The 11,623-nt window shown below is 42.5% G+C and overlaps 1 protein-coding gene across 1 annotated transcript in view; it reads right to left on the bottom strand.

Moving 5' to 3' along the window:
- Window positions 1-3,571: 3,571 nt before the first annotated feature.
- FNDC1 (fibronectin type III domain containing 1) overlaps window positions 3,572-11,623 on the bottom strand; it is a 103,131-nt gene continuing 95,079 nt past the window's right edge. Inside the window, exons 20-23 of the mRNA XM_081829254.1 lie at window positions 10,327-10,356; window positions 9,402-9,563; window positions 7,253-7,375; window positions 3,572-4,368 (exon numbers count right to left, since the gene is read on the bottom strand). Of these exons, the coding sequence (XP_081685380.1) occupies window positions 4,253-4,368; window positions 7,253-7,375; window positions 9,402-9,563; window positions 10,327-10,356 (431 nt within the window). The 3' untranslated portion in view covers window positions 3,572-4,252. The remainder of the gene's footprint in view (window positions 4,369-7,252; window positions 7,376-9,401; window positions 9,564-10,326; window positions 10,357-11,623) is intronic.

The raw sequence follows: 11,623 nt of genomic DNA, 5'->3' as shown, positions 1-11,623 counted from the left end.
AGTTCTATTTTGGGCCATCAGATAATCTCTGCCTGCGAGAATATTGTTTTCCCAATCTAGACCAAGCATTTGTGTGTGTGTTAAATTCATTAGCTTCCAACTTTATATCAATTTTATTTCCCTTTTATCATAAACCCTTGTGCGCTTGGCTCTCATTATGATTTTTAAATTTTGTACATTAATAAGCTTACAACTAAGATTTAAAATCACACCTCTGTTCATAATAAGTAGGCTCTGTGGTTTCATACAATTTTACTGAGCTCTGCCTGATCTGAGAATGGTTGGAAATGGATGGTTGGGAAGACTTCTTACTTTCTAAACTCACTTCTTATCTCCACCTGCAAAATAGTTACACTTCAAGGAGATGATTTTAAGGCATCCACAATATGCAAGATGCTCCACAAGCATGGCCTGATTGATTCTATCAGCAGAATCCTCGTAATAGTGACTAAGAGCTGATTTCCATGTAGAGAGAGGAACCCCACTGTAACCCCATTCATCATCACATTCCCAAATTCCCCAGCCCCCTGAACTGACCAGGACATGTGGCTTGAGTAGGTCAAAGGGGAGAAAATAAGTCAAAACTCATCTGGTAAAAGCTGGAAATTATGTTTTAACCAGATGGTAATAAATACGCATGAAGCCTCCCAAAGAGTGTGTTGCCTCCTGAGACTGTAGCACAAACAAAGGGTTTGTCAAACAGGAAAATTGGGAACCCAGGATCTAACACTCCGAGAATTCAGGCGTTAGGCGCTAGAGATGGTCAGAAAAAAATATATAACTCAAGTAAGAGAAAACGGAACAGACATCTATTAAGTAGGATGTGCTAGTTTTTAAATTAGGACTATGCTTTAACCTCCTTTCAACCTCAAGAAAACAAATCCGTGGGGACACAAACTTTTTCTTATAGGGTGAGATAGTATTTTAGGTCTTGCAAACTACATAATATGGTCTCTGTCATATATTACTGGTTTTTTGCTCATCTGTCTACTCTGTTTACAACTCTTTCAATGTGTAGACACTGTTCTGAGCTCACAGATCATAGAAAAACAGGTGGGGGCCTCCAATGGCAAGTTTAGACATTTCCAGGTATACTCGAGGCCTTTCAGTAATGGACATCGTGCTATTTTCCAACAAGGCTCGTCTGCTAATTGGACTCGTCTAAAACTTCATCACATTGAGCCAAATGTTCGGACGCCTGAGGGGCTCAGTTGGTTAAGCATCTACCTTCAGCTCAGGTCATGATCCCGGAGTCCCGGGATCAAGTCCTGCATTGGGCTCCCTGCTCAGCGGAGAGTCTGCTTCTCCCTCTGCTCCTTACCCCACTTGGGCTCTCTCTCAAATAAAGAAATAAAAATCTTTAAAACAAAGACAACAACAAAAAAACATTGAGCCAAATGTTCTTTTCCTTTAATTCCCACTTGTGCCTACTTCTGACCTCTAAAGTTGGCAAGCTCTTCTTTCTCAGAGCCTTTGAAATAGATGAAGCCTTCTTTAGGGAATCAGTAAATTAATTTCCTCCTAACTTGATATGCAATGGTTTTGAGACTCATGGCATTTCTAGAACATGGCCTCCAGACCTGACACGGAACCAGAAACTTGTTGCAGCCACTGTGCACTCATTTGGACTGTTACGTAACCTCGTTTGGACAGAATATCGGTAAGAATACCACCTACCTATGCTTACCTTCAGTGTTTTCTTTTTTGTTTTGGCTGCTCTGTCATCTGGAGTTTGTGGTAATTTCTTTTTTTTTTTTTTTAAAGATTTTATTTATTTATTTGAGAGAGAGAGAGAATGAAAGACAGAGAGCATGAGAGGGAGGAGGGTCAGAGGGAGAAGCAGACTCCCCGCCGAGCAGGGAGCCCGATGTGGGACTCCATCCCGGGACTCCAGGATCATGACCTGAGCCGAAGGCAGTTGCTTAACCAACTGAGCCACCCAGGCGCCCTGGAGTTTGTGGTCATTTCTATCAAAAAACCGTCAACATTTATTTTTAATAGAAGTTCAGATTTCCAGAATGAATTACAGTCTAAGGATGTAGGCAGGGCTCGAAAGTTATTGCATGAGTGAATGCCAGGGAATTTCTTTGGCTGTGAGGTGAGCATAGACTCCTTCTGAGGGACCCATGTCTTTTAGGATGTGGCATGAGCATCCGCCCCTTTGGGGGTGAGGCAAGGCACGCTCCCTTTAGGTGTGAATCGCAAAGGGGGTGGGGTGCCTGCCTCTCAGTGCTGATCTGGATCTCTGCGTCTTCCAAAGGGGACCCCATCACCAAGACAAGCTTGTGGAACAGACCAAATGGTTCTTCTCTCGTACATGCTAATGAATTATTTATACCCGAGGAGACACTTTCAGGAAATGTGCAATCTGCTGGTGCTCTCCCAACAGGGGCCTCATTTTGGCATCTTTCTCTGGTCTCCGATAGCAGGCGAATGGAAGCTGAAACCAGACAGAAGTTCGGAGGGGTGGGTGGGAGTAATGAGGGAAGCAACTTATGTGTTTATCAGGGAAAGTCACTATATTTAAAGACCATATCTTTTGCTCGGCATTGTGAAGTATGTTTGAATGTTATCTGTGTGAAAAATAAGGTTTTTAGACATCCTTTTTTTTTTTTTTTTAAATAATCCCCTTTTCATGGACGAGAGCCCTAAAAGCTACTCAGAAGTTCCCATCCTGTTTTGCAAACTAAACTGTGAGTGACATATGAACTGGGTATCTAATCTGCTCCCTAAGGAATTCTAGTATCTTCCCAGGCTGTCGGAATGCTGCATTTTCTTTACTGCTGTTTATTGTGGAAAGGGGATCATGGAATCTAAGGAGAACATCAGCTTTCACGGCCTCATGGAAAGGACCCTGCCAAGTTTCCTTGTAAGTTTTACCTTTGAACCCACCAGATACATCAGGTCACCCCTCAACACAGTGCTGGCACTGAAAGGAATTGATTCCAGGAGGCTGGACTGCATTCTGCCACTAAATCATTCCACAGTGGCCTGGGGGCCCCAGAAAAGGGTACGCTTCTAGCTCCCTTCCCCACCCCCCTACTTCTCGTGTGCTGAAACCTTTATGAAAGAAGACAAAACCTTCATGCCACGGAGCTGCCTGAGGACACGGGATAGCCAAGCACACGGAAAGGCCACCATGTTTGAAAAAGAATTAGAATAATGGGTCTTTAAATAAATGTTCTCGTGTTGCCGTCCAAAGGGATAAGAGGCTCATATTTTGAGGAGGAGCTACTCAGGCAGGAAAGGGGAAAGTATTTTCTTTTTTAAACTGGATTTTTAAATCATTTGGGATCTAAAGTCTTGATTATTCTGAAAACATACTGGACATGTCCCCATAGGGGCAAGTGGTAGTTTTCACCCAGGTCTGGACAGATTGTTTCTTTAGGTAGAAAGCACTCGGTCTGCATCTAGGTCACTGGTTTCAGTTGCTATCACCGCCAGCTCCCCGTCATTCCCAGAGTCCAGCAGCGTTCACTCTGTTGTTCTCATTACGCAGAGCACAGGTCCTTTGGACACTTCTAAAAGACGTTCATTAACAGCACCTTTGCTCCAAAAAGTCCCACACGCATTTATCTAGTGAACAAGTACAAATGTAGCAACTTTAATCAGTGTTCTTGCAGACAAGTGAGGATATGTATATGCCTATATACATATATATATATATCAAAATTGAGAATTTACAAATATAATTTGATACATTTGGTCTAGCAGTGGGTACGCCCACGGGATAAATCTTAAGTAGGATATATTTCCCTTGGTGGTGTTTTTAGTAACTCAGTTCTACTGCACAGTGAGATACCTGAAGCTTAAATTCGGCTACTTTTAGAAAAGTCCAGTGAGAAAAGAGAAAGCGTGTAGCATTCCATGAAGCAAGTCCAGCATGTTTATGCTGTTCCCTGGAGACACTGACATGTCTGAATTTTGCGCCTATAAAGTGTGAAGACTGCAGTGAGTCAGTGGGCATCCCCTGTAGCTGTGTGTTTCTGCTGTCTCTGGCAGGTGCTATTATAATCAAAACATGTGGAGAAGCAAAGTTAACAGCAACATTGAATTCTGTGTGTAGTCCAGGCCAAGAAGTAGGACCGCGTTCCAGACCAGAGATGCCTGAGATGTCCAGTGTCCATCACGTGGCCTTGCCGGCACCCAGGGTCGATGGGGCTTGGGACACTATCTTTTCCTGCTCACAGTCCCTAGTGCAAGTTAGCCAAGGCGGCCGGATGGGTGAGCTCTCAGCATGATCTTCCCGTGGTTACCACTTCCCTGGAATGGAGACCCCACACTCATACCAGCCCACGTAGTAGTAGGGGGTTCCAAAACCAATGTTGCCGAAGCTGACCGGCTCCTGGCGATACTGGCGGAAGTAGCCTAGAAGGGTAAATGGAAAGGGAGGGAAAGAAAATGCATCTGTGATATTGTGATTGATAATAAGAAATCTATATTTGGTCTTTATCCCTGTTCCTGGCACACAACTCCTAAAACCCTAGGATTTCCTAAGTGATAAGAGTGGTAAAAGTATCTCAATATTCCTAACATACCTGAGTTTATGATGATGGGATTACTTTCAGGAAGCATCTATGGATGGAACTACTCACCAGAGAGGCCCGCCATGGGATTAGAGGGTGAGACTTTCAGTCCTACCTACTGGCCTCTGCAGAGGGGAAAGGGGCTGGAGATTGAGTTCAGTCATGAAGGGACAATGATTTATTCAATCATGCCTCCACAAAGACCCAAAAGAACCAGGTTCTGAAAGTTCTGGGCTGGTGAACGTATGCAGATGCTGGGAGGGTGGCGCTCCCAGAGAGGACACGGACATTCTGTGTCCTTTCCCCACGCTGTGCCCTATGCATCTCTTCCATCCGGCATCCCCCAAATTGTATACTTTTATAATAAACTGGTAGGTAGCCTAGTAAGTAAAATGTTTCTCTGAGTCCTGTGAGCTGCTCTTGCAAATTAATCAAACCCGAGAAGGGGGCAGTAGGAACCTCCAACATGTAGCCAAGAGGTCAGATGCTCAGATGGCACTCTGGACTTGTGACGGGCACTTGAAGTTGGTCGGGGGAGGGTGTCAGTCTTGTGGGACTGAGCCCTTAACCTGTGCAATCTGACGCCACCTCTGGGTACATTGTGTCAGAACAGACTTCAATTGTAGGACACCCAGCTGGTGTCCAAGAATTGCTACTGGTGTGGGGGAAAAAACCCACGCTTGGAACTGGTGTTACAATTGTAGCATCAAAAGCACTCAAACCAACAGAAAAAATTCTCATCCCTAGAACCTCCATTCAGACAGAAGACCTCTGATAAACTGTTCTTACGACAAACGTTACTTCCAAATAAACACTACCATTTTTATGTGGGGGGGGGGTCACAATAATCCCTGGGGTTTATCCCAGGCATGATTTGGGGGGATAACCCAGTCCCCACACGGTGTGTGACACAGATGGGAAAGCGTGTTCATTAGTGCCCTAATTCTCTCTCTCCACAAAAGAAAATCATTGGAGCCACTCGCTAGGGAGACTCCCTGCAGGGCAAAGAACTGTCAGAAAGACCCCCACCTGCTCCTCACAGCACTTTCGGCCTTGCGAGTCGCCTAGAACCTCAAGCCTCCTGGTTTAATTCTTGACGTCTGTGGTAGGCTTTTAGATCCTTCAGGGAAATCTCCCAAAGGAAAGAATGCTATAGCATTTTTGAGCCGGTCTCCCTTAAAGTAAAAGGGAGGCCCCAACCTGTTCAAAAAACATTTTTGGCAACTCCTCTCTGACCCTGTTTACTCTTGCCGGATGAAAGGATACACGCCATCCTATCAGTGAGCATGCTGACTATAGGCAGCACCTCTGCTCAGAACCAAAACCACAGTCACAAAACACAGTAAAATATAAATCATGCATAGTAACCTTGGGTCAATGCAAGATCCTGAAAAAATTAAGAAATGTGGTATATTTGGTATACTGATTGTGACGGTTAGTTTTATGTGTCAATGGGGCTAGGCTATGGTACCCAGATATGTGGTCAAATATTATTCTAGGTGTTTCTGAAAAACATTTTTTAGATGAGATTAACCTTTAAATCATCACACTTCGAGTAGAGTAAGCTACTCTCTATAATGTGGGTGGGCCTCGTCCAATCAGTTGAAGGGCCTCATAGGAAAAGATTACCCCCCCGACAAAGTGGGCATTCTGCCAGTAGACTGCCTTCAGACCCAAATTGCAACCCGGACTCTTCCTTGGGGCTCCAGCTTACTGGCCTGCTCTGCAGATTTTGGACTTGCCCGCCTCTATAATCATATGAGCCAACTCCTTAAGACACCTCTCTCTCAATCTCTCTTTCTCTCTGGTTCTGTTTTTCTGGAGAACTCTGACTAATACAATTACTTTTCTGTTCTATTTTACTCTACCTTAATTCTTTGAAAATAGGTAATCTGTGTTTACCAGCCTATGTTAATTTTTTTCCAAATTAAAAAAGTTGATAGGACATCTCACGTCTTGATATTGCCAGATCACTAGGAGTTGAGTGCATAATGGAAACAGTGTTGGACTTCATTCAGTTGTTCTGTTTATTTTTTTGTTCTGGCAGTTGAGGGAGTTAGTAGCATACTGCAAGTTGTTAACCTTTGAGATTAATGTATATGTTGTCACCCTGTGATACCATCATGAACTAGTTGTTATGTTACCTCCTAAAGTATATGATAAGCTATGGTTGGTTTGTATGTTCGTTTACCTTTCCTTCTCTGCACCCATGTTCACGTTGTCCTCTGCCCAAAAGACTCTATCCTCTGCATGTCTAGGTTTCTTAATGACTCAGCCCAGACTCCACTTCTTTCTTGACAGCTTCAAGTAGCCTGTCTTCCTCGAACTCAGATAGTGACTACAATCTGCACAATTACCTAACAATAGGACAACTATGTGACATAACTCCTATCATTATCTATACTTTAAGTTGTTCACTCCCAGTTACCTTTCACATATCTATTTTCTCTTCCCAGTAATGGAGCAGAGAAGAGATTTTTCTGAGTGTAAGGACAAGGTCTTATATTCCTTTGTATCCCTGCCTCTCCTAGGTTCATACAATTCCAGCACATGGTTGGAATATTTTGTTGGTTCCTTATTTATATGATTATATGATCCAAAATGCTGCCAACAACTATCTTTAAAAGATAAACAAAGGGGAGAGCTATAGTGACTTCCTCCTTATATTAGCTCTCCTCTCCCAACCTCTCCCAAGGGTAGTATGATCAGGCCTTCGTTTGAATTACCTTGAATGGTAGGGAGAGCTTCTACATAGGACTGAGGCCCTGTTCTTCCATCAAGGTGTGAATCCACAAACTGGCAATGATCTTCACCTCTTCCCCAGCTGTCCCCAATGCTGTAGAATGAGTCTGCATAAGGGAATATCATGCGTTAGTGACTGGTCAAAAATGTACACCTGTTTTAAGATTTTGCACAAGCTTTGGAGACCATTCGAACTGGGTACTTAAACTTGGTGTGTCATACTTTCCATGTTGAAAAAATAGTGATAATGGCACCAACGTCAAAGTGTTGTAAGAATTCAGCAAGATCATGTATGCTAAATACTTAACAAGTCCTCAATAAATGGAAACTATTAATATTATAGGCAGTTTCAGCTTATAAGTGGTAGGCCTTTTTACTCCTTGGTTTTATTTATTTTATTTATTTATTTTAAAGATTTTATTTATTTATTTGACAGAGAGAGAGAGACAGCGAGAGCAGGAGCACAAGCAGGGGGAGTGGGAGAGGGAGAAGCAGGCTTCCCGCCGAGCAGGGAGCCTATGTGGGGCTCAATCCTGGGATGGTGACCTGAGCCGAAGGCAGATTCTTAACGACTGAGCCACCCAGGCGCCCCTACTCCTTGGTTTTAAAAAAGGGATAGTTGAAACTGTGATAGGAATATATTATGAAATAATTACAAAAGGCATGAAGATCTGTAAAAAATAGAAGAACCTATTTTCATACATAACTAGAAGTAGGGTGTGTTGTCAGTGCGTGAGCTGCTGTCCATGGTCCTGAACCACAGCTGCACAGTAGGGCAGTTGTTTGTTTGTTTTTTTTTAAGATTTTTTTTATTTATTCATTTGAGACAAAGAGACACACAGAGAGAGAGAGAGAGAGAGAGAGAGACAGAGAGAGAACATGAGCAGGGAGAAAGGGAGAGGGAGAAGCAAGCTCCCCGCTGAGCCAGGAGCCTGATGTGGGGCTTGATCCCAGGACCCTGGGATCATGACCTGGGCCGAAGGCAGACGCTTAACCATCTGAGCCACCCAGGCGCCCCGGGCAGTTGTTTCTATCATCCCTGGGACACTGGAGCTGGCTGTGTAATTTCTGCCAGGAGTTCTGATGCAGGGGAGCGCAAGCTCAATGATAGGAGAGGAAAGAAAGAGCAGAAACAGACAGTAGGTGTTGGGAGAGGCATATACACTGAGAAACTGCCAGAGTGGAGAATGGTAGGAAAGAATTTGTTTTGACATTGTCTTTAAATGATCACCACTAGGAAGAAAAAAAAAAACCTATAGCAGCTGAGGAAAAGTTTTAAAAATGTATGTACTAAAAAATTAAAAGTGTGCAAGTTTAAAAATAAAAAACAGATTTGTGTAGGTGGCAGAATCAAAGCCAGCTGGGTAGAAACGGCGTTTTGAAATGTTAGTAGTTCAAGATGCTTGTGGTATTCTTTGTTTCAATCCCCTGCCATAATGAAAACAATGTAATTTTTATTCAGACACAGAACAAGTAATATTGAGGTATGTTTCACCATCTAAAATTTTTTCTTCATTAAGGTATGGCAATGGCAAGGACGGGAGTGGGGGGGGCGGTCCTTGATGCTTCTAGCTTACACTCATACCTAATATTATTGAATTAATGGCAAAGAAAATTGGCCCTTACATTTCTAACAGAATTTTGGGCCTCGTTTCTAAAATGTAGTGGATTTTTGGGGCGCCTGGGTGGCTCAGTCGTTAAGCATCTGCCTTCGGCTCAGGTCATGATCCCAGGGTCCTGGGATCGAGCCCTGCATCGGGCTCCCTGCTCGGCGGGAGGCCTGCTTCTCCCTCTCTCACTCCCCCTGCTTGTGTCCCCTCTCTCGCTGTGTCTCTCTCTGTCAAATAAATAAATAAATAAAATCTTTAAAAAAATAAAATAAAATGTAGTGGATTTTAAAAAATTATAGATATGTATTTCTGGGTGTCAAAGTAAAAACTAGTAACTCCAAAGTAGAGCCTGAAAAACTGATTTGTGTTCAAGCCACAGTGAGATATGATGGGTCCACAGCTCAAATACATTCTGATGCACCTGCTATGTCAAGTTAGTACCTGGTAAAATATGTCAAGTTAGTACCTGATAAAATAAAAAATTTCCATACCTTCTCATACCACACCATTCTCAAAGACCTACCTTTCAGATTGTCACTAAGGTAGATCTTATACCGCAGTGAATTACAAAGAACAACTCCCACGAATTTTCTATACCACGTCCGCTTCACATACTGCCGACCATGGCAGTCGGTGTAGCTAGGGTCATGTTTGAAAGCAAATGGGATCCAGATGGGCTCACCACCTTGACAACACAAGACACACTCTCTCAACCATGGGATTCCACGATGTTTATTCTCACCCAAAGTATCAGAGAATTTGACTTATTCATTAGCCCTTTCCCTCCTCTCAGGGCTTTTCCCACCTCCCCAGTGGGCACTCTTTCTCTCATTCCCCTTCTTTCTTGGCACCGAAGTACAGCTGAGGAGCTCCTTTTACCTGAACATATTTAAAGTATGTGCATTTCTATAAGGGATTCTTGAAGTAAGAAAAAGCCTTTAAACTTCAAGGAAAATGAGATATAATGGCATATTTGATCTTTTGGGATATGCTATCCTACCTGCCCCCTCCAGAAGTCCCTCAGCATAGACTCTCACTGTTCTCATCCCTCCCAAAACCTGTCTTGAACTTAAGAAATAGGGCTTTCACAATTTGTTTGAAAACAAAGTAAAAATTTGTTGTACATTTAATGCATTTTGCTACCTTTTCAGCCATTTAAAATATTTAAAGGGATTAAGTAAATAAAGTTATCTATTTTATAGATATTGGCCACCCCATAATGTTTTCTTTTACAGATATTGGCTGCTAGGGTCCTATAAAAAAAATTTCCAGACCATTCTTTTCCCTAGATCAGGATAAAGGGGGCAAGGAAACCAAAGAAGTTATCAGAAAATCATAAAAATGCAAAAATGGTCTAGCATTTCTACTTGTGAGCAATCATAGCAATCTCATATTCACTATCCAACTTGATTACTAGAATGTCAAGTTTGTCAAGAAGAGAAACTTACCTGGTGGCCTCACAACAAGCAGAGGATTGTCTGTAAAATGAGAAAGAAATAATTGACTTCACTATCCTATTTCACAACCATGCAATTGTTGAAATGTTTATTGTGGCAGAGAGAGCTAACCAATGAGCTCCCTGGAATAGATACAAATATAGTTTATTCAAGCAATGCCAAAGTTTTCCTTAGTTTTTATTTTCTAAGCATTTCCTTTTGAAAAATATCCTTTTCTAGCTAAACTGCCTTGATATTTATACAGAAATTGTGGGTCAATATAGTAAGACTTTGATTTGGGGTATGACAGAATAATTCAATACTCGTCATTTTTAAAAGATGTGTCTATCTTGAGAAAACAGTTTGGTGGTTTCTTAAAAAGGTAAACATATACCTACTCTATGATCTATCCATTCCACTCCTAAGTATTTACCCATGAGGCATTAAAACACATGTCCATGCAAACACTTATACATGAATGTTCATAGCAGTTTTATTTGTCATAGCCAAAAAGTAGAAGCAGCTCAAATGTCTATGAATAAGTGAATGGGTAAGTTATGGCACAGCCATCTGATGAAATACTGCTAAGTACAAAAGATGGATGGATCTCAAAATGATTTTGCTGAGGGAAAGAAGCCAGACAAAAGAGTTCAGACTGTATGATTTCATTTATATAAAATTCTAGAAAGTACAAACAAATCTAAAGTGACAGACAGCAGATGAGTAGTTCCCTGTTAACAGGGGAAAAGATGCCCACATGGGGGGACAGGGGAGCTGGGTTGCATAGCAGCAGTGAGCATGTAGGGGTAACAACGATGTTCACTAGTGTGATTGTGGCGATGGATTCAAGGCGGTAAACATACTTTAAAACCCACTGAGTTGTACACTTACATGCAGCTTACTGTATGCCACTTGCATCTCAATAAAGCTGTACGTAAAACATCTATATCTTAGCCCAAGTAATGCCACTTAAGAAAATATGGCAGCACCTGGGTGGCAGAGTTGGTGAAACATCTACTCTTGGTTTCAGCTCAGGTCGTGATCTCAGGGTTGTGAGATCAAGCCCCGAGTTGGGCTCCATGCTCAGCGAGGAGTCTGCTTGAGATTCTCTCCCTCCCTCTTCTTCTGCCCCTACCCCCAACTCTCTTTCTCTCTTTCTCTCTCTAAAAATAAACAGTGTGGAGGTTCCTCAAAAATTTAAAAATAGAGTTACCCTATGACCCAGCAATTGCACTCCTGGGTATTTACCCCAAAGACACAGATGTAGTGAAAAGAAGGGCCATATGCACCCCAATGTTCATAGCAGCAA

The sequence above is a fragment of the Leptonychotes weddellii genome, chromosome 8 (genome assembly GCF_054177405.1).
Source record: "Leptonychotes weddellii isolate Sample4059 chromosome 8, ASM5417740v2, whole genome shotgun sequence".
In the NCBI taxonomy this organism is placed as follows: domain Eukaryota; kingdom Metazoa; phylum Chordata; class Mammalia; order Carnivora; family Phocidae; genus Leptonychotes; species Leptonychotes weddellii.
This window is presented reverse-complemented; position numbering and strand designations above follow the sequence as displayed.